This window comes from Coptis chinensis, chromosome 9 (genome assembly GCF_015680905.1).
Source record: "Coptis chinensis isolate HL-2020 chromosome 9, ASM1568090v1, whole genome shotgun sequence".
In the NCBI taxonomy this organism is placed as follows: Eukaryota; Viridiplantae; Streptophyta; class Magnoliopsida; order Ranunculales; family Ranunculaceae; genus Coptis; species Coptis chinensis.
The window spans coordinates 16,724,799-16,748,999 of record NC_141464.1 but is presented as its reverse complement, the minus strand read 5'-3'; the positions used below and the strand labels follow the sequence as shown (position 1 = coordinate 16,748,999).

At 36.1% G+C, this 24,201-nt stretch overlaps 1 protein-coding gene and 1 pseudogene across 2 annotated transcripts; both read right to left on the bottom strand.

Moving 5' to 3' along the window:
* Window positions 1–1,983: 1,983 nt before the first annotated feature.
* Window positions 1,984–2,301, bottom strand: LOC147475039 (uncharacterized). The gene has a single exon (XM_086585247.1). The coding sequence runs from the start codon at window positions 2,299–2,301 to the stop codon at window positions 1,984–1,986; it is 318 nt and encodes a 105-aa protein (XP_086441373.1).
* A 15,889-nt stretch (window positions 2,302–18,190) lies between these two features.
* On the bottom strand, window positions 18,191–20,852 carry LOC147475038 (putative choline kinase 2; annotated as a pseudogene). Its single transcript, XR_015208547.1, has 6 exons — window positions 20,757–20,852; window positions 20,524–20,642; window positions 20,237–20,440; window positions 19,596–19,713; window positions 19,410–19,457; window positions 18,191–18,288 (listed from the first exon to the last, which is right to left on the bottom strand). The product of XR_015208547.1 is annotated as a putative choline kinase 2 (transcript).
* Between the last annotated feature and the right edge of the window lie 3,349 nt (window positions 20,853–24,201).

The window sequence follows — 24,201 nt, the reverse complement described above, 5'->3', positions numbered from 1 at the left end:
ATTACACCTCTCCCTGTGTTAATAACAAAGATCATGATGAGGTTGAGAGATACTCTGAAATCTGATCGGATTATGCTGAAATCGCATTCAAATGCAAGTATTTACACGCAATGTATCCAAAAGACTTGGAGGTTGCCGGCTGATAAGGTTGTTAGTTCGGATGATGAGGAGGACATGGGATGTTTTGATGCCGATGCCTTAGAAAAATGTAATTCTAATGGAGAACGCATGTCAGTGCTTCATCATGGCATGCGTTATCTTAATACTATTTATGAAGATCTCCGAACTCGGCAGACTACCATACATCAGAATTATGAGACTCGTACCCAGCGTGAGGATGAGCGTTGGGAAGAGATGAAAGCATTTATGGAGGTACAACGCAAGTTCTGAGTAGAAATGCTAGAACACTTGCCACCCCAGGGGGGGTTCTTCTTCTGAGGAGGCATCTGTGAGGCATGAGCGTCATCGCCGAAGGATGGATGGCTCGGGCCCATCTTCATCCTAGGCCCAATCTTCATCTCAGGGGCCATCTTCATCTCGTGGCTAGCTGTTTAGAAAAATTTGTTGTTTTGATGTTAATTTTTATTTTTTTTATTAGTTTTGATGTTAAGTTGTTGAATTCAGTAGTTAAATTTGAATTCGGTAGTTTTTTTTTTTTTTGAAAAAGCTAGGGGTTAAGGTTTCCCCAACCTTTATTTGATCATGATCTCAAGTACAACTTACCCTCTTCATCCTCTTTGACCAAAACATGCAGTCTTTGGTCTAAAGGGGGAATGAAATACAAAACACTATCATCTATAGAATCACTAAGCTTAGATAAATAATCTGCAGCCTGGTTCCCTTCTCTGTAAACATGTTCAAAGTCCACCAATTCAAACTCAACAATAATGCGCTTTATCTGTGCTATGCTATTCCTCTCCGTCCAAGGTGGCTCCTCCTTCAAGTTCAGAATACGTACAACCCTCGTGGAGTCAGATTGTACATGCAGTCTCTTTACACCCAGCTGGGCAGCTCCTTGTAGGCCTTTCATGACTCCTAGCAGTTCCTGACGAAGCACTGAGGGAGATTTTGACGATCCAGTAAACCCAAAGAGGACCCTGCCATCTGAGTTTCTCATTAGCCCACCATACCCTGCCTTGCCAAGTTTCAGCGAACCATCAGTATTCAGCACCGGTACCTGATCATTCGGCTTTGACCAGCGCACCCACTGTTCCTCAACTGGCTTGTAGTTTCCATCTATACCTAGTCTTTGCAGCAACACCCGCATCGCATGACTCTCCTTAATAGACTGCAGTGTTTTTCCAAGATACACTTTCATATCATTCAGAATCTGTATACTCAAGATACTCGGTAGTCTTTTCCTGCCTTTCTTTAGACGCCAGTTCCGCTCATTCCATATCGCATGGACTGTTGCACAAGTGAATGCCCGCAGAATTTCATTTTGCATTGAGTTTGCTCTGCATAGTCTCATTAAGAAGTACCACTCTTCATGTGATCGCTGCACCTGCCCAGACAAGCCCATAGCTAGCTTTATCCTCGCCCAAACTTGTGTTAAGTACGCACAGTCAAAAAAAGATGCGAAGAACATTCCGCGTGACCAGTGCATAGACAACAGCTGGATACATTTATGACTTTCTTAAACATAAGTCGATTTTGGGTGGGCAAGGATCCAGAGAAGAGCTGCCATACAGTAAAAGAGTGTTTGGGCACCGATAACTTACCCCAAACAAGCTTGAACCATTTTACTTTTCCTCGAATTTTCTTTAGCGAGAGATGCGCCGATGCAAGGGAGAAGCGACCAGTGCTTGTTGGTGTCCAGATGACTCGATCCTCTGTCAAGAAGCTGTTTACCTCCATTTCCATGATACACTTTTTCAGTTCGCAGCTTGGTAATTGACAAATGACATTTGACCAACTCCCGTTTTCAATAATCGATCCAACACAAGCATCATTAGGAATAGAAGTCGCTAGCAGTTCTCTAGCTTAGGCGTTGAAGATCAAAGGACCAGAACACCACGGATCATGCCAGAAGCTCGTTTTCCAACCATCAGCAATACTGTATCTCACACTCTTCCAGGTAGCCTCCCTGTGCCTAAGGATGCCTCTCCACACCCAGGAACAGTCCTTGGGTTCTTTTATAGTCCAGAAATGTCCCCCCTTTATTTGATGCTCCCATGTCCATTTCACCCACAAGCAATCATATTTCTGAGCAATCTTGACAACAAGCCCACAGTAGGCCGCTTTATTCCAAGTTCTAGGATCGAGCAGCCCAAGCCCACCTTGATTTTTAGCCACTCTCATAGTTTCATTTAGCCACCTTGAATTCGGTAGTTAATTGTTATTTAAATTTTGATTTTAATTTAATTTGGTTCTTTTTAGCGCATGCAATGATTTTTGCGTTAATCCCATCTTCCCGAATTGTTTGGGGGTGGTCTTATTTCTTTTAGCATTGTTATTATATAATCCACCATTTTAGAAGTAATATTTCGATGATTGTTGGGAATGTTGCCGATATTGGCATAGCTATGATTAGATATTGTGGTAGGATGAAATTTCAATGAGTTAGGAAGTTGTTATTCTAAATTCAATCTAAAAGATATTAGGTTTGTTTTAGAATAATGAATATGGGTTGTTTCCATTTTAAGTTTTGGAAATATTTTATTTCAGGCAATTGCCTTAAATTTTTTTGGCAACTTGTCGATTCGTTTTAGAAACTAAAACCTTATATATACTTCCTTCATTCTACACTCAAAACCCACACATCTCACTTTCATCTCTCACCATAAACCTCCAATTTTTACTCTTGATTTTCACTGCACCCTGTTCTTCACACACAGAGCGCAACCCGCACCCTACCAAGGCTATTTTTTAGCGTGACCCGCTCCCTGACCTTCGTAGCCACGAAAAATTCTGATTTTTTGTGAGTTGTTCCAGGGTTGTTTGAAACTCTTTTAGAGAGTAGTTATTGTGATGACATCTCTTACGGTCATACCTGAGCAGTCTTTCGAAGACTTGTTGGGAAGCGAGACCTACGGAGGTTGGTTCCGCAACAGGATCTTGCAGTTAGGATGGCAACATCTACTGGTAAGTGACGATGACTCGTATTCACCTCAGCTTACTGTTTCTTTCTACAATAATGTTAATTTCTATTGTAACCAAGATGGAGAACAAAAATTCTCCGTAGTAGTTAATAACACGATAATGGAATTCAGTAAGAATTTGGTAGCTTTGGTTTTGGGATTGCCTTTCCCTAATCCTACACACACGTGGGGATATATGACTGATAATGCATACCTTTATGACTATGCATATTTCCACGAGTATTATGGGGGTGGGGTGTTTCGTGTAATAGACCAAGGACGATATAACATAGCCCTTGGTAGCCTATCCCTGAATGTAGGCACCACCATGTTATTAATCCTGATGAATATTTTAGGGGAGTGGCAGTTTAGTTTTGCAAATAGTACCGCTGGTGACGTTTTCCTTGCTTTAGCTGAGGGACGCCGCCTATATGACATTCCCAAAGTTTTAGTGGCTAGTCTAAAGAGAGCCCATAGCATGAGGCATAATCAGGCAAGGTTGTTTACCTAAATTCTGTACCTAGTTCACTGATAAGAGCCCAAAACTGTAGTTTTAACCCTTTAACAGTCATACTTTTAGACCAATTATGTGAGTAATAATTAAGAGTTAACACTGATTACGTGTTTTTATGCATTTCAGGCTTCAAAGTCCATTATGTGCAGAAATGTGCCACTTTAGTGAGATAAAGGAGAAAAGGTCGGTTACTAAGGAGTTCCATGATTAAAGGCCAAGATTCAAGAAGATAAAGCCTTCCTAAAGCCCGGTCAAAAGCTGAAAAGTCGACACGGGCTGAAACAGCACACAAGTCAGCAAAACTTCCGAAAGCCGTATCTTTGGACTCAGATCTCAGAATTGGGCCTACCTTATGTCAAAACGACCGGCTCGGAAAGAGCTTTCCAATGATCTAAGCCTTGACCCAATCAGAGGAGCAGAAATGGACGAAAAGTCTATGGAAGCCAACTGCAGCTGAAGAGGCCTTTTTGGACGGAAAGAATTGGGTTTTGGGCCTGATTCTCTGGCCCAAAACATAGCTCCAAGCCCATGCACGATTTTTGGATCTGAAAGTATAAAAACAAAAGTTTAGCTCTTTGTTAATGGTAGCTAGTTAGACCTAAAATAATATAGATAATTCTAGATCTGTTTTCATTAATTAAATTAAGCTTTAGTTCCATTTTCAATTCTTGTTTTAGATTAAGTCTTTGAATCATTGTTCTTGATTGATTAGATAAATAAAATAGTTGTTTTCTCAATTTCGAATTGAGTTATTTCAATTTATAGATCTGATTTTAATTCTTGTTGATTATCATTCCGTAGTTTAAATAGATTGAACCATTGTTAGTTAATTTAGTTAAGTTAGAATTTTAATATGATGTGTACTCATAATGAAATGGGAAATGATGGTTTGATGACTCAAGGCTAAAACCTCCATTAGAGGGGTTGATGAAGCCTTGATGAAAACTTAGTGGTATAGTGTAGAAACATTGTAGAATCTATTCCAATCTAGAAGGTCGTGATTAAGCCATGAGAATGGGTGGACGACCTCACATGCTAGTTAGTACTCGGTAGAAATGCCATGAACACTAGGGATTAGAACTCGAATTTCTTGCCGTAAGAACGTAAGAATCGAGATACAAGAATCTATGTTAGGCTATTAAGTTGGATTCAAGGTGGATTCAATTCCCCTCTAATCATTTATCTAGATCCAAAACAATCATATTTCCATAGCATTAGTAGTTTAAAAGTCAAGTAATCAAATTCAGTAAGTATCGTAGTATATCACCTTCGTAAAGCTCTCATTGACTTAAGACCGACTAATTAGACTAGAAAACAATCCATGCTAGAGCACTAGGAGTGGAACGAATTTGTTACTCCACTCTATCTCGATAGAATTGAGAGTATGAAACTTTGATAAATATGAGTATCATAAGATTAGTTTAGTTTACTTACGTTTTGAGTTCATCGTTCATTTCGTAGGTAGACTATTCATTTAACAATTTATCATTTTATCATTCACGGATTGGGTTAGGGTTGAAATCATGAGACCCACCAATTGCGTGGTTCATTCATTTCGAGTTATGACTTGGTCGGGATGGCAGGTGCAACGTCATTTGGTTGCTCCTTACACCCCATCAGACCGAGTAACACTCGACAGGCTAGCATGGGTTGATGATACACGGCGAAGGGCTTGGCAAGTTAACATAGCGTGGCAGGACGGAAAAGAGCCTTGGTCCTATGAAGAGGATGAGGAGGAGGATGACGCTAAAACGATGGAGTTAAGGTAAGTTTTTAGTTTCAGTTCGTGTCTGCTTACGTCCCAAGCACTTTAATTCTTGTTATCCCCAAAACGGGTGGAACTCATATAGAGTTGCGTCTGTTTTTAGTTTTTATATTAGTATGTTTTAACCTTGTTTTGCAGATGTTCCAAAATTTCACGCGTTTCCATGGTAATTTTCTACCCTTTTTATTTCATTACTTGGAGGACACAACATGCTTCTTGTTTGGGGGTGGCATAGAAACACGTGTAATTAAGGCATCTGTTAGGATATAGATATGTACAATATGCACTTGTTTTCCAGTAAATATTTCAAAAATTCAAAAATATAAATAAAAAGGTTAAGCTATACACTTAGGAATATTGGTATTGTTTTCTTTCCCTATGCTCTTAATAATCTAGAAGTCTCACGTTAGCTTTTGTATTAGAATAGTTTTTAGAAACTTAGGTTAATATGTAGATAATAATCTTTGCATCTTTCTATAAATATATTGCATGAGTATCTATGATTGTTTGGCAGTAAGTTTCTGAAATCTTGGCTACGATTACTTATTCGCAAAATCTGTGAGAATATAGCCTAAAGCCTTATATGAGTGAAACATTTGAGAAATGACACAAGGGAGAAGTAAAATCCGGATAGAGAAATCACACGTCCACTTACTTGATCACTATACCATATCCTAAGTGAGAATTTAGGCCCTCTTTGGAATGATATAGCCAGAAATTCAAACCTATGAATTATTTTCTGCTAGTCACCCCTCTGAGCCTTTCTTTTCTTTAGCCTTTCATAAACCGCAAATCCTTTAACCTTTTTCAAAAAAAAAAAAAAAAACCATTATTTGAATGAGTCTGAGAATAGAGATGAAGAATAGAAAAGAGAAAAACATTTGAAATCAAGAATTTGTTGGTCGCTTCAAATAAGAAAAGAAAGTTTTCATCCAAAAATAATAAGAATAAATAAATAAAAGAAAATAAAGAGTTAGAACTCCAAAAACAGAATCAAATGAGTCAAAAACCAAAGGAAAAAATATGGCTAAGGATTGAAACAAAGTGTAGAAGCAAAAGTAAATAACAAGGTTTTCTCTAGTTACATAATATGAAGACTCTATTATCTCAGACTTGCCCTTTTTGAATATCTATTTCCTTCATTCTTAAACCATCTCCTAATCCCCGCAACACCTAATAAAGACCTCTAGCTCAATTAGGAATAGGTTAGTGTGATAGTAAGTGGCAGATATGTTTGATTGACTTCGGCTTCCTTGTGTGTCATTGAGATTGTAAGGTAAAGTGTGCTCACTGCACACTGGAGTAGCGAAATTTGAGCTAAAAAATCAGAGTGTTTTTGTCTTAACATTTATGTGAGGACCTACTTGAGGATGCTATTCTAAAGTTTCAGAAACGGACTTGCTAGTGCATTTCATAGTATTACTCATTGTATATATGTTTATTCGTAGATGATTGATTATTATGCATATATTAGCTTAGGTTTCAACTTGATTATTTTGTATTCATTGCTAGTGAGATGTATAGATCATTGAGACATAAATAAGGAAATAATAGTTTTATTTCTTAGTCGTTGTAGTATAGATGAAGTTTGTGAGTACCTTCATAGGAAAACTCTCACGATGCTATAACTCATCCATTAGGAAATTCCTAATGGTTTAAGGCCTTGTTGCATATTGTCAATGCAATCACACTCGGCGAAACGAGATTAGTTAAAACTCCATTTTTGGTCACTTATTCTAATTTCTCATATTTGCTTGAGGACAAAGCAAATTGATGTTTGGGGGTGGTTTGATAAGACCCCAAAACTGTAGTTTTAACCCCTTTAACAATATCACTTTTGACCAATTATGTGATTAATAAGTAAGAGTTAGTACTGTTATCGTGTTCTTGTTTATTTTAGGCATTGGAGTCGAATATGTGCAGAAATGTGTCCCTTCTGCGAGATAAAGAAGCAAAGGTTGTTTGTTAAGAAGTTCTATGATTAAAGACCAAGATTCAAGGAGAAAAGGCCTTTTTAATGCCCAGTCAAAGCTGAAAAGTCAAAGTCAACGCGGGCAGAAATAGCGCACAAAAGTCAGCAGAACTTCCAAAAATCGTATCTTTGGATTCAGACCTCGAAATTGGGCCTACCTTAAATCAAAATGACTGGCTCGGAGCGAGCTTTCCAATGGTTCAAGCCTTGACCCAATCAGAGGAGCAGAAAGGGACGAAAAGGCTGTTGAAGTCAAATCTAACTAAAAAGGCCTCTGTGGACTTAAGAAATTGGGTTTTGGGCCCGATTTTTCGGCCCAAAACATGACTCCTCAGCCCATGCATGAAAAAGTAGATCTTGTTTCCTCCATTTGAAGACACAAGTCTTAGCTCTTAAGCATCTAGTTTTTTAGTTAGCCATTATCCAATAACTTAGTTTAGATCTAGTTTTTTTTTTCCATTCCAATAGATTAATTAGAACAAAAAATGAATATTATTTAGAATCATATTTAGTTTTATAATAAATTATTAGTTTTTCATTTCAAGTTAGTTTATTAATTCAATTCTTATTTAGTTTTAGTTGTCTTAAATTCATAATTAGTTTGTCTTCATTGATAATTAGTTAACCATCATCTTAGTTCTAAATTAGTTTTAAATCTTGTTTTAATTCATTTGGAATCATTATTATTATTGCTTAATTAGATTTATAAGTTTAATCATTTATTCAACAATGGGTTGTTCTATGTGTTATTGTTTATATATAAATGGTAGTATAATGATTCAAGGCTAAAACCTCCATTAAATGGGTTTGAAGAAGCCTTGATGAAAACTTGATTGTTGTTAGCGTAGAATAGTTCGTAATATTTTATTCCATTCTAGAAAGTAATTAGTTCACCATGAGAATGGGTCTGATTACTTCACATGCTAGTTGTTAGTTGGTAGAGATTACCATGAACAATTAGGGATTAGAAACACCCAATTGTTATGCAGAAGCATTACAATTCGGATTACGACAATTCATCGCTAGTTGATTAAGTCGAATTAAGGTGGAATCAAATCCCCCTAATTCATTATCATATAGTCAATTTAGTATTTCCGTATTTTGAATTATCGCATCTTGATTAGTATAATTTCCATCATTACTCTCATCAACTTTGATAGAACTGATAATCTTAGTTAACGTGAATTCTAAAGAACTAGGAGTGGAACGAATTCTTTACTCCAACTTATTGCAATAGCATCAAGAGTAGAAAACTTTGATAACATTAAGCAGTAAAATAGTTTTAGTTTTACTTGCATTTGAGTTTCGTAGCTTATGCGTAGGTAAAACTATTCATTTTACTTTTATGAAATGGTGCCGCTGCAATCTTAGTTCCGTTTAGAATTGTTTTCATTAGTATTGTTAGTCTTCCCAAAGTCCCATTAAACCCACCGATCCTTGTTTGATTCTAACTATAATCGTTTGGTTCAGAAAGTAAAAAATTTCGCAAGAATAGCCTGAGCGCGACCCGCGCCCTACCAAGGCCATTTCTGAGCGCGACCCGCGCTCTCTTCTTGAACAACCCAATTTTCCCAGTTAGTTCAAACTTCCATTTCTTCAAGTTATTCAGTGTTTCTAACTTGTTAAATACACTAATCCCACGTATACAAGACGTTATTCATAAGCGAAGCAAGGAGGCATTCAGGTACTTCTTTCTTCCACTCCTCGCATCTCCTGTTAGAGGATTTATACTAGCATATCAGGGTTGTTTAGACTGTTGTTTTTTTTTTTTTAAATATTGGAGTTAGCCTTGCATGAGATTAAGGTCAGGTAGAGAAAAAACGATTAATGTAATCTATCGTGAACGTCAACATACAAACCTATCTAGTATACCACACACTGCACCTGAAATAATGGCTGAAGAAAGAGAGTCTCTCTCTCTGACTTTTACAAAGCCTTGAACGATAGCCCAAAATCTTGCATCGTTCTTGCAGACCCAGTGGGGGATTTCCGAAACCCCCCCAATATATTTAATTTGTTACCCGATTTTCATGGGTTAGACCATGAAAAACCTTATCAGCACATGCGTAGGATTGAACAAGTCCTTACCACATTCCATCATCCTATGGTTGGTGCTGAACAAATTAAACTGAGGGTGTTTCCTTTCACCCTAGCCGACAAGGCGGCGCCTTGGTTAACTGCCCAAACACCTAATTCTGTGGACTCATGGGCCAAACTTGTTCAACTATTTATGGAACATTTTTACCCAACACTGAAGACAGATGAAATGCTTTCCAAGATTCATTGTTTTCAACAAAATCCTCATGAATCCTTTTCAGAGGCTTGGAATTGTTTCACTGACCTTCTTATAGAGTGTCCACATCATAACCTTGGGAAAGACACGTTACTTTGTGCCTTTTTCAAGGGACTGTTACACCACCATAAAGAGGTCCTTGACATAATGAATGGGGGGTAGTTTCCTCAGTAAAGGAGCCTCAGAGGCTTATAAATTTCTAGAAGATCAAACAAAGCGTAATAATAACTAGGGGGGTAGTGACGATATCTTTCGCTCCGCTAGTTCTTCTTCAACAGTTAAGGCCGCCGGTATGTTTGAGATTAAACTCGTTCCTGAGCTTAAAACTTTAATCGAATCTCTAACTAAAAAGGTAGAAGTTATTTCTGTTCAACAAAAGCCTATTCCCATCATGAATGTCAACTCTAATCCATGTAATTTCTGTTTGAGTCCTGAGCATCCCGACTCATCTATTGTCCTCTCGCTTATGAACAACAAACATCACAACAAGATAATGTTTGTTAAATTAATAGCTATCCTATTCCTAACGCCCCTTGGAGACAACATCCCAACTTCAGTTGGAGAAATAATCAACAAGTTACACCTCCAGGGTATAATAATCAAAATGTTCGGCCATCAAACAATTACAACCAAGCTCCACCACGACAAGGACAAGGTCAGGGTAATTATAATAATTATAACAAAAATAATTATAATGCTAATAGAGGTATCGTTCCGGTTAATCATAACTATCACAACCCACCTGTTAATAATCAACGTGACATAGTTCCTATCACACAACCTATAACAAGCACTCCTCCACAACCAGATCGTTTTGACGCCTTTATACAAACCCAACAACAAATTTTACAAGCCATCAAACTTTCCTTACAGCAGTTAGCACAATAGAAAGTACAACCAAAAGGTGTGTTTCCAGGTCAAGCGATACCTAATCCTAAAACAACAAACACAGCCTTTGAGGTAAACGGTAATACTAGTAAGGAAAATGCAAATGTAGGTGAGCTAAACAGTAATACTAGCAGAGTGGTTGATAACGCCGTAACTATGCCTGTAGTTACCCCACCAGTAGTCCCTACACTGGATATTTTACTAGATACCGAAGTAATAACTAAAGATCCTACCCCAGTAGAGGTACCAGTTAAACCACAACCTAAGAAACAAAAAGCCAAGGTAAATATCCTGTTGATCCATATGCTAAATATAGAGAGAAACCACCGTTTCCCCAGATATTAGCTATGTTGAACAAGGATACAAATTTTGATGAGATTAGGGAGTTTTTTAAAAATCTAACGATAAACCTACCTTTTCTCGAAGCGATTAAAAAGTTATCTCACCATGTTAAGTTTCTCAAAGAGTTGTGCACTACTAGGCGTAAGACAAATATTCCTAAAGACGTCATTCTAACTTAACAGTTTCCAACTTTAACCGAACATAATGGAATCGTTAAGTACAAGGACCCTGGTTGTCCTACTGTACAATGCACCTTAGGAGATTCCCACACGACGACCATACTATTAGACCTGGGGGCGAGTGTTAACTTACTCCCTTATTATTTATATAAACAAATAGGTCTATAAGAGATGCAACCTACTAAAATGACGTTGCAATTAGCTGATCGGTCTATTAAGTATCCTAAGGGGGTGGTTGAAAACGTGCTTGTTAAGGTTCATGATTTCTACTATCCTACTGATTTTGTTATCCTCGATACAGAAGTTACTAACGACTCTGTTTCGATCATTTTAGGGGATCATTTTAGGGCGTCCTTTCTTGCCTACTGCCAACGCGCTCATAAACTGCCACGATGGTTCGTTGTCCATGTCTTTTGGCCATCTTTCTATTAAGGTAAATGTTTTTAAAACGATGAAATAGTTCCCAGATATAATTTTGGATGGAGAGGTTAGCATGATTGAGAGCTTAGCTTAAGATTATTTCAAAACCACGTTTTCTGATAATCAGATGCACAAATTCCTTTTCTTTGGAAGTTCTAACTTTGACGAGAACTCCCTGGAAGTCGAAGAAAATTTCCTTCGACTCTTTTGCAACTCTTCCTTGCCACCTCGCGAGTCCCTCCCTGTCAACATCCATTCATCCCTTAACGCTATGATGGAAGATGAATTTTTCACCCTCTTTCCCCGTGATTCTTTTGACCCACCTATTGAGGAATGTCTTGCATATCTCAAGGCTTCTGATGATCTAGACCTGATAGCTCTAGCTGAGCCCCATTCATCCACCTCACATCATCTTGTCACTCATTCATCTTCCATCACCAATATTCCCCACCTTCCACCTTTCCAAAGGAACCTTGAGTTTGCACTTGACCCTCTTGCTTCTTCTATGCTTAATGATTTTCTAAATCCTCCTAATACGAAAATAATTCCCAAGGGAAAGGCACTTGACACCTTCATTTTTAGAATTGAGACAGTTCTTACTTGACACTTTCATTCTAAATTCTCAGTTTTTCTATTCTTTCCTTCTAAAATTTATACGTATCTAACATATCTTCCACAAACATCTATTTTCTAACAATCATTCACTTGGACACCTTTTCGTTCAAAGATGAAGAAGAAGGTGCATGCTCGGTTATGTCTTAGGTCTATCAGACTTCGGTTTCATTTCACTAAGTTACGTCATAGAAAATATTAGTGCTTGATTCTGTTTGGGGGTGCATTCCATGTTATTTATTTATGGAAAGATCCACAACTATTTTGGTTGTTGATATATGGTAAACTGCATGTTCATTATATACATATGTTAGAGATGAAGTCTCGGGAATCTAACTTTAAAAGAGACACGTTTAAAACAAATTTCCTAAGATGTTGTTTGTATTGTTTTTAGTAGATTGGATGTTAAGTTGTTAAATTTGAATTCTGTAGTTAATTGTTATTTTAATTTTAATTTTAATTTAACTTGGGTTTTGTCTAAGCATGCGATGATTTTTGCGTAAATCCCACCTTCCTGAATTGTTTGGAGGTGGTATTATTATTTTTAGCATTGCTTTTATCTGATCCACCATTTTAGAAGTAATTTTGCAATGAGTTGGTCGAGAATGTTGCTATTATTGGTGTGGCTATGATTAGATATTGTGGTAGGATGAAATTTCAATGAGTTAGGAAGTTGATATTCTAAATTCAATCTAAAGGATATTAGGTTGGTTTTGGAATAATGAATCTGGGTTGTTTCCGTTTTAGGTTTTGAAAATATTTTGTTTCCGACAATTGCCTTAAATTTTTTGGCAACTTGTTAATTTGTTTTAGAAACTAAAACCCTATATATACTTGATTCATTCTACACACAAAACCCACACATCTCACTTTCATCTCTCACCCTGAACCTCTACATTTTTCCTTTTATTTTTTTTTTCACTTCATCCTACTTTTCACACACGGAGAGCGCCCTGTGCTCAACACACCCCATTTTGGAGTGCACCCTGCACTGAAAACACTGTAACTCGAATTGGACCTGAGCGCGACTCGTGCCCTACCAAGTCCATTTTTAAGCGCAACCCACGCCTTGACCTTCGTAGTCCCAGAAATTTCTAATTTTTTGTGAGTTGTTCTAGGGTTGTTTGCAACACTTCTAGAGTGTATTTATTGTGATGACATCTCCTACAATCATACCGGAGCAGTCTTTTGAAAATTTGTTCGGAAGCGACACCTATGGTGCTTGGTTTTGCGAGGTGATCATACACATAGGCTGGGAACCGCTAATGGTAAGACCTGATGAACATTATTATCCAGTACTTACATCTTATTTTTATGATAATTGTAAGTTCTTTTATAGACCGGATGGAGAACAAGTGTTCTCCATCACCATGGAGGATGAACCAATGGAAGTTATCAGGTTCTTGCTAGCCTTTGTTCTTGCACTTGCTATGCCCGCTGAAATACAAGACTCACAGGCCTATTTGGTCGATAATATGTACCTTTATAACTATGAGGATTTTCATGAGCATTACGGGGCAGGAATCTTTAGGATAGAGGACCATAGGGAATATAACGTCGCCCTTGGTAGCCTGTCCATGAACGTGGGCACTGTTATGTTTTGGATCATGCTAAACATTAGAAGGGAATGGCGTTATTCTTCTGTGAATGACGAAACTTGTGATATTTTCTTTACTTTAGCTGGGGGACGTATACTCTATGATATTCCCCAGACCCTAATGTCTAGTTTAACACGAGCCCATAGCATGAGGCATAAGTACCTTCTTATGCCTGTTTTAGTTTGTCGTATTATGCTATGTTTCTTCCCTATTTTTTGTGCCCGCTTCATGAATTGGGTTGGGGTTGACATTATGAGACCCACCAATTGTATTATTCGATCTTTCTGTGCAATGACTTGGCAAGGGTGGAGGATACAACCTCATCAGGTTGCACCTTACACCCCATCCAATCAAGTGGCGCTTAACAGGTTAGTGATCGTAGATGATAGATGGCGTGAAGCCTGGCAAATCATCATGGCGTGGAAAGATGCGAAGGAACCTCATTTCTTTATAGAAGAGGAGGAGGATGATGCTTAAATACTAGAGATAAGGTAAGTTTTTAGTTTCAGTTAGTGTCTGCTTATGTCCCAAGCAAATTAATTCTTGTTATCCCCATAATGGGTGAAACTCATATAGAGTTGCGTCTGTTTTTCTTTATCTATATTAGTATGTTTTAACCTTGTTTTGCAGATGTTCCAAAATTTCACGCGTTTCCATGGTATTTTTCTACCATTTTTATTTCAATACTTTGAGGACAAAGCATGCTTCTTGTTTGGGGGTGGCATAGAAACACGTGTAATTAAGGCATCTGTTAGGATATAGATATGTACAATATGGACTTGTTTTCTAGCAAAAATTTCAAAAATTGAAAAATATAATTAAAAAGTTTATGCTATACACTTAGGATTATTGGTATTATTTCTTTCTCTATGCTCTTAATAATCTAGAAGTTTCACGTTAGCTTTTGCGTTAGAATAGTTTTTAGAAACTTAGGTTAATATGTAGGTAATAATCTTTGCATCTTTCTATAAACATATTGCATGAGTATCTATGTTGTATTGGCAGTAAGTTTCTGAAATCTAGGCTAAAGTACTTATTCTACAAATCCTGTGAGAATATAGCCTAAAGCCTTATAGGAGTGAAACATTTGAGAATGACACAAGAGAGAAGTAAATTCTGGATAGAGAAATCACACGTCCACTTGCTTGATCACTATACCATATCCTAAGCAAGAATTTAGGCCCTCTTTGGATCGATATAGCCAAAAATTCAAACCTATTAATTATTTTCCGCTAGTCGCCCCTCTGAGCCTTTCATAAACCGCAAATCCTTTACCCTTTTACAAAAAGAGAAAAATATATATATAATCAACCTACCCATTTTAGAACGAGTCTGAGAATAGAGATGAAGAATATAAAAGGGAAAGACCTTTGAAATCAAGAATTTGTTAGTCGCTTCAAATAAGAAAAGAAAGTTTCCATCCAAATAAAAGTAAATAAATAAATAAATAAAAATAAAGAACTCCGAAAACAAAATTACCCGACGGACAAAAAAGGAGTCGGGACAAGCCACGCGCTTGCTTTGATCTGTTGGAATTAAAGGACTCCAAAAACAGAATTAAAGGAGTCAAAAGCCAAAGAAAAAGAAAAAAATGGCTAAGGATGGAAACAAAGTGTAGAAGCAAAAGAACAAGGTTTTCTCTAGTTACAGAATATGAAGACTCTATTATCTCAGACTGGTTCTTTTTGAATATTCATTTTCTTCATTCTTAAACCATCACCTAATCCCCGCAACACCTAATAAAGACCTCTAGCTCAATTAGGAATAGATTAGTGTGATAATAAGTGGCAGATGTGTTTGATCGACTTCGGCTCCTTGTGTGTCATTGAGATTGTATGGCACTACTAAAAGAAGGGCTTTTTGTGTCAATGTCACTTTTAAGTGACACAAGAAGTCACTTGTGTCACTTTTGAAACTAATTCTAAAGTGACCTATAAGGCCCCCGACACATAAAGTTTTACCAAAAGTAACACAAAAGCCTTACTAAATGTGTCACTTTTTGTTAATAAAAGTGACACTTAAGAATAGCCTCTTGTGTCACTTTTAAGAAAGAGTATCACAGTGCTTTGTCAAAAGTGACACTAGTTGTATTAGTTTTGGACCAGAGTGGGACATAATTTTGTCAAAGGTGACACATTAAGTATACTATTTGTGTCACTTTTGGACCAGTGTGAGACATAAGTACATCAAAAGTGACACATTAAGTACACTAGTTGTGTCACTTTTGGACCAGAGCGAGACATAAGTATGTTAAAAGTGACACATTAAGTACACTAGTTGTGTCACTTTTGGCCCAGAGCGAGACATAAGTACGTTAAAAGTGACACATTAAGTACACTAGTTGTGTCACTTTTGGCCTAGAGCAAGACATAAGTAAGTCAAAAGTGACACATTAAGTATACTAGTTGTGTCACTTTTGGACCAAAGCGAGACATAAGTACGTCAAAAATGACACATTAAGTATACTAGTTGTGTCACTTTTGGACCAGAGCGAGACACAAGTACGTCAGAAATGACACATTAAGTATACTAGTTATATCACTTTTGGACCAGAGCGAGACACAAGTACGTCAGAAATGACACATTAAGTATACTAGTTGTGTCACTTTTGGACCAGAGCGAGACACAAGTACGTCAAAAGTGACACATAAGAGTGGTCAGTTGTGTCACTTTTTCCAAAAGTGAAACAAATGAAAATAATTGTTTTTTAAAACATTTTCCATTTTTGTATTCGATCGTATTCATTTCTCAACCTACATCATATACGTCATAACCAAAATCCCATTAACCTGCTTTATGACATAAACAACATCCACATGCATTTATTAAAACATCACAACCAAAATCACTTTAACCTGCTTTATGATATGGAAACAACATCCACTCAAGAAAAAAGAAACAACATTCAAAACAATTAACTTCTATTGATTTCATTGATCAAACCTAGTATCTATTATCCAGTTTGACTCCCAACAAAATAAGTCATTCCAATACCAAAAAAATGAAAATAAATTAAAAAAAATAAAAATAAAAAACTACATGACGCCTTTTCATGGTGCGAACTGCACGCTGTAATTTAGCTTGCTTTTTCTTCTTGCTGGCACTCGTGCCCTTGTGATGTGCCTAAAATCCAAGACAAGAACAAAGGTTAAGGAACTTATGGGTGTTTAGAGACTTGAAGAGAAAATGTCATAAATTGCTTCACTTGATAACACAACACAAATAATTTGATTAATTTTGTAGCCATAAGTAACTAACTCGATATGAATCTTAAAAAAAGTCTTCTTTGTTAGCATGCCAAGATGACATCGGTAACTTATTTTTGGACTCCTTCCAACCAGGACCCACATGAAAATCAGAAAGATCGGGCTGCAAACAAACACAATCTATCCAAATGCAGATTAATACTTGTTTTTCGAAGGATAACAGTCTCTCATGGACATAGATAGATGAAAGCATTGATAGTAGTCAGGCAAAAGCATTGATAGGTCCGGTTAAACAAAAACAAGACACAGCATACAACTTGCGACTTACTTTTAAACCAACCTTTTGCTTCTCTTACTGAATATTAAACTTGAAAGGAATGATATATGGAAAAGTAATATAGGATGTAAACAGATATGAAATAAGGGAAAAGAGCCTATAGAGTATATAAAAAGGAATGCAGGATTCTACATGGTTTCAGCCAATCATGCCAACTTCAAATTCCAACAAAAAAATAACTGCAGCCCTAATACCCAGTGGCCAGTTTTAAGTAAAGAAATCAACAAACTAAATATTTTAAGTAAAATTTTGGAGTAATACATAAAAGTTTAGAATCATGGTTGCCAACTTATGCTTATGTGTTATTAACTATATTTATAAAGTTTAAAAAGGTAAATAGGTACAAAGAGTTGTGCAATTGTACTAGGATATTTTTGGAACTTTACCGTTTACCTTATAGTAGCATATGACAGTAAATCTTCAATTTATTCACTCGATTGACAATGGTCAAAATAACATAATTTTTCACTAAGCCCTCGGAGGAAAGCAAAAGGTGAAATAAGGAACTAAAATACGCCACACAACAAGTAATAATTAATCTACTGAAATGGTGAAATGAGCCCAAAAGTAATTGATTCAAGGATGAAAATGTCGTATATACAACCACAAATAAAATTTGAAAGAGAGAGGGGGGTCCCAAAATCTGAAATGTCGAAGCTCTCTCACAAATAAAATAGCATAGTGAAGTAAAGAAAAACACAAAGAAGAATCTAGAGCATTGAAGACTAAGAGAATACCTTGTACCCAGCCTCCCTACTGATAATAACTTGAGGGTTTTAAGGAGTCATATCGTCTTCATCACCTGAGTCATCACTACCATCTCCTTCTTCAATCCGTTCAAATCCGAGAAGGAAAGGCAGACCAGAAATCATAATCTTGAGCAATTCAGATATCAAACTTATGTCCAAATTATTCATTATACAGCCATACCTCCAAAAGACATTAAGAAAACTAAACCTGGAAGACGAGTGAAAACACGCTGTGGATATTGCATTTGCAGTTCTCTCATCAAACCAAACCCTTCTATGGTGAAGATCACAAAGTACAACAAGTGCTCTTTTAGCTTTCCTTTCATCCTCATTCTGATTATTGAAACACAATTATCAAAATTTAGTCCTAAGAAGTAAGTATTAAACTCCGTATAAATTCACAAAAAGGTATTACAATACAAACCTGTAGCATGGAAAATATTATATTATGAAGTGCACGATTCTTAGCATCATTTTTATGTTTCATATTCATACGCCGAATACTATGAACAACATGAGAGAAACACAGTTTCCTCAAAACTCTATCCCCAAATGTTTGCAAGTCCATAAATAAACCAAGATTCTCTCCAAGATTGGTGCCAGTGGGTGCATTCTCATCATCTCTTTTACTATACATTTTAAATACGGAAGGTTTGGGATGTCTTTCTCCTCCACCCATCTATTTCTACCAATCACCTTATCCAACTCTGCAGTTACTTGTTTATAAATTTGTGGTTGTTTCAATACTTCTGACATTGCCCATTCTATTGTGATTGTTGTGGTATCAGTCCCACCGGCTAATAGGTCCTAATGACAAATACAATGTATTAATAAAAGTCCTTTAGGAGCAGCTGATGTAAATAAAAACATGCACCCGGCCAAGGGGAGGAAAATAAGTTACTGAAAAGTTGGAGATAGACTTCTAACTTCCAAGTGCTACCTCTTTTGAGATCAGGAGAATTTTGAGATAGTAACAACATGAGAGTGCACTTTTCTATGAGGAACTTTGGTAAACATTCAAAAGAAAAGGTTATGTGGTTGACTGGATTCCCAAGCAAAGAAAACAACGCCATCTAGGGCCGAGCATTAGACATAACTTTTTAAAGGGGGGTGGCTCCTTAGCATTTCTCCATATAATAATCAGTTTTCAAATATAAATGGTGAAAGTTTGAAAAATAATGCAAAGAAAAATAGAAATAATGTAGAGGAAAATAAGGCCTTTGACTTGATTTCGGGATAGTTTGAGCTCAGGCTTGGGATTATCAGCTAATAACTGCAACAATACTTCCAACATATCCTTAGGCAAGAATTCCCACAAGTGAATAACCATGTTTTAAATAAAATTGTAATGTGCCCTTCCTATTGTTCGTGTTTAGTTCATAAACACGAACAATAGGAAGGGCCTACTTGTATATCTGGTAGCGACATGCAATAGCAGAACATAGTCGACTAACCTGAAGAATTCAGATATGCACGCACAAATATTTCACGCTCCTCTAAACCTGTTGAATAAGCAACCCATAACGACTGGAAGTAATTAGTTATGGTTGGAGTGAAACGTTTTATGGTGCATGCATGCATAATATAGCTTTAGCATTTTAGAAAGGAAGCATCTAAATAACATATTTTTCTCAACTGACCCGGGTATTTATCATAATCAAGAACATGAGGTGTTTCAGAATGATAATCTACCGCCATTTCACAGAAGTGATTTGCAAGATCAAACACTATGGGATTGTAACACGAATACTCGTAGTCCTGTAAAGAATAAAGAATTGGTAACATATTGAACTTTAAATTGATTTACCTTCCATTTTTAACTGCAAACAGAAAACCGAAGGGCGGGATATCTACAGCCCAATGGTTTAACCATAAATTCCCTAGATATAGGCCCATAATTTGACCCAAGAACTAGATTGTTCCTTAGATGTTTTCTACCGAGAGTTTCTTTATAGATATGTTGTGGAAGCTTTCTACAATATATCTAAGTTTATGGCATGTGGAATATCTAGCAGTTTATATATTTATAGAGTTCTAGAGATAAGAGATTCTACAGAGTCCAATAGGAACATTTGAACTTTCTCATGTCCAACAGACATGCTCATGGTAAAGCGAACTTGATTATTCTCTTACAACTCCTTTTTAATACAAAACTATATAACAAATATAAAAATTTCTTACTCTCACAAAACCATCATAAGAAAAACCATGGATTGAACAATGTTGACTGTGAGATAACGTGTCTATGTGCACAATTAACAATTTGAGTATAGGAACTTACAATGATAGTTACTACTCTAGTCTCTTCGTCCATCATGATATTCCCATATTGTAAGTCGTTATGACAAAATCCTATGCTTTGGTTTTCCCCTGATAACTCCTTTTCCAATCTAGAAATTTCCATCTCTATGGCATCCAACTTAAATGCTTTCACAGTTTCACTTCGTCGAGGGAACATAACCGCTTAGATGCTCTCAACTAATTTCTGGAGGAAACAAGAAACGGATCATTCAACTTCAAAAATTTAATACTGACAGGAGCTTAAGCTTCCGGGGAACAAATGTGTACCTCAATCTGTTCCAAAGCATTACATTTTTTGGACCGGGCATGTGAAGATCATGGAACTCCCTAAGTTTGGTTGCTATCAAAGCAGATATTTCTACGTCACGCAAGTCAGTGCTGATAATGTCTCAAATTCCAATAGAATACATAACCGTAATGATGTCAATTTAAGAATGGCTATAAACATTCTACAATTTCCTCCCGAAAACGACTCAAAATTAGAAATCAAAATAGCATATTCCCCGAGCATGTATGAATTCCTCAACACGGCCAGTTGGGAATTGTCCCAAAAGACGAGGCCCCTGCCCATGCTTTGACATGCTTTCAAATGTCATGATCTCTTGGGTGGAATAACGGTGAGGTCTCTTCAGCGTTTTTGCGAGACAGAGTTTTTTTTTTTTTTTAATCCTAAGTGTTCTTTTCTTTTCCTTTTAGGTTTAGTAAGTTAATTCTTTTTGGCCCAAATCACGACTTTCAATTTCGTGGCATAAGCAATTAGTAGTGTCGCTTATTTATTTCGATAATTTGTTAATTGTTTTTTCGATGTTTTTACACCCAGAAGTGACACAACAAGTCAAACCACTAGTCTCACGTTCAAATAATGGGACACAAAAAATAAAATTAATTGTGTCACTTTTCCTAGAAGCAACACATCAACCATCATTCCATAAAAAAATGACACATCAAAACTCCGTGTGTCACTTTTTTATAGTAAGTGACACTAGACAAAAAAATTAAGTGATACAAAAAGCCCTTCTTTTAGTAGTGTGCCCACTACACACTAGAGTAGCAAAACTTGAGCGGAAAAATCAGAGTGTTTTTGTCTTGACATTTATGTGAGGACCTACTTAAGGACGATATTCCAAAGTTTCAGAAATTGACCTGTTAATGCATTTCATAGTATTACTCATTGTATATATGTTTATTCGTAGATAATTAATTATTATATATATATATTAGCTTAGGTTTCAACTTGCTTATTCTGTATTCATTGCTAGTGAGATGTATAGATCATTGAGACATAAATAAGGAAACAATAGTTTTATTTGTTAGTCATTGTAGTATAGATGAAGTTTGTGAGTACCTTCACTGGAAAACTCTCATAAGGCTATAACTCATCCACTATGGAATTCCTAGTGGTTTAAGGCCTTGTTACATATGGTCAATGCAATCGCACTCATCGAAACGAGATTAGTTAGAACTCCATTTTTGGTCACTTATTATAATTTCTCATATTTGCTTGAGGACAAGCAAAATGCTGTTTGGGGGTGGTTTGATAAGAGCCCAAAACTATAGTTTTAACCCCTTTAACAATATTACTTTTAGACCAATGATGTGATTAATAAGTAAGAGTTAGTACTGTTATCGTGTTCTTATGTATTTCAGGTATTGGAGTCGAATATATGCAGAAATGCTCCCTTTTGTGAGATAATGGAGTAAGGGTTGGTTGTTAAGAAGTTCGTTGGCCAAGATCCAAGGATAAAAAGCCCATTTAAAACCCGGTCAAAGCTAAAAAGTCAAAGTCAAAGCGGGCAGAAATAGTATACAAAAGTCAGCAGAACTTTCGAAAGAAGCATCTTGGGACTTAGAGCTCGGAATTGGACCTACATTATGTCAAAATGACCGGCTCAGAACGAGCTTTCTAATGGTCAAACCTGTGAACCAATCAGAGGAGCAAAAGTAGATGAAAAGGCTGTTGAAGTCAAATCTAGCTGAAAAGGCCTCTGTGGACTGAAGAAATTGGGTTTTGGGCTCGATTTTTCAGCCCAAAACATAGCTCCTCAGCCCATGCACGAAAAAGTGGATCTTGTCTCCTCCATTTGAAGACACAATACTTAGCTCTTAAGCATCTAGTTTTTTTTACTTAGCCATTATCCAATAACTTAGTTTAGATCTAGTTTTTTTTCCATTCCAATAGATTAGTTAGAACAAAGAATGAATATTATTTAGGATCATATTTAGTTTTATAATAAATTATTAGTTTTTAATTTCAAGTTAGTTTATTGATTCAATTCTTATTTAGTTTTAGTTGTCTTAAATTCATAATTAGTTTGTCTCCATTGATAATCAGTTAATCATCATCTTAGTTCTAAATTAGTTTTAAATCTTGCTTTAATTCATTTGGAATCATTATTATTATTGTTCAATTAGATTTATAAGTTTAATCATTTATTTAATAATGGGTTGTTCTATGTGTTATTGTTTATATATAAATGATAGTATAATGATTCAAGGCTAAAACCTCCATTAGAGGGGTTTGAAGAAGCCTTGATGAAAACTTGATTGTTATTAGTGTAGAATAGTTCGTAATATTCTATTCCATTCTAGAAAGTAATTAGTTCACCATGAGAATGGGTTTGATTACTTCACATGCTAGTTGTTAGTTGGTAGAGATTACCATGAACAATTAGGGATTAGAAACACCCAATTGTTATGCGGAAGCATTATAATTCGGATTACGACAATTCCTCGTTAGTTGATTAAGTCGAATTAAGGTGGAATCTAATCCCCCTAATTCATTATCTTATAGTCAATTTAGTATTTTCGTATTTTGAATTATCACATCTTGATTAGTATAATTTCCATCATTACTCTCATGGACTTTGATAGAACTGATAATCTTAGTTAATGTGAATTCTAAAGAACTAGGAGTGGAATGAATTCTCTATTCCAACTTATTGCAATAGCATCGAGAGTACAAAACTTTGATAACATTAAGCAGTAAAATTGTTTTAGTTTTACTTGTGTTTGAGTTTCGTTGCTTATGCGTAGGTAAAGCTACCGTTTTACATTTAACTAACTATCTATCTATGCGGCGCCATTTGATATTTACAAATTTATGTTAACTAACTATCTATGCATAAACACAAATAATCAATTAACTAAATAAGTTCTTAAATCAATATTCCTACTCTCAATTCATTATGAAATATATAAAGAGTACGGATTTGTTCCACTCATAAACTATCATGACATAAATAGAATTAAACTAATCAAACAAAAGGAACAATGATGAGAGTAATTATAATAATATGAAAACAGTAATTTTAAGAAGCTAAAACAGTGTTTATAATGATGAGAAGAATAATTAGAGAGGGGAAATTCCACTATGCAATTCGATTGGCTATTAGTTAGTCATCGAATCGAATATTGATCCCTAGTGAATACCAAGTCCTCTTGAATCAAGGTTCCTCTAGCATAAGAGTTTAGCTTCACCACAAATCTCTTTGATGGTGGCTCTAAACTCTAGTTCATCATTATGAGGTTTATCTCTAAACACTCAAAATAATGAACTTGAAATTATATTCTAAATAACAACTATTCTAACAAGCAATCATCCTCACATGACTTCTTTAACCTTTCTAATGGAGGTTTTAGCCTTGCTTCATTGGATGAACAATATCAAAACAATAAGATGAAGACATTAAATTAAAGAGACAATAATTGAATATTAAATAAAGGTTTTTATTGAAGGATTTAATGGATGCTACAAACTAAATTATTCTAACCTAAACTAAACTACAAAAAGAGAGAGAGAGAGAGAACCCTAAACTATATTAAACTAAAGTGGGAGTAGCCAATCTTTGTTTTAGTCTTAACTTTCTTTATATAGGAGAGGGTTAGGTTACAATTTCATGCATGGGCTTTTAGGTTAGGTTATGGACCCATAAATCAAGTCCATAA

Excerpts from the sequence above, each read along its gene's own strand:
- LOC147475039 (XM_086585247.1), bottom strand. The coding sequence starts at position 2,301 with ATGAGAGTGGCTAAAAATCAAGGTGGGCTTGGGCTGCTCGATCCTAGA.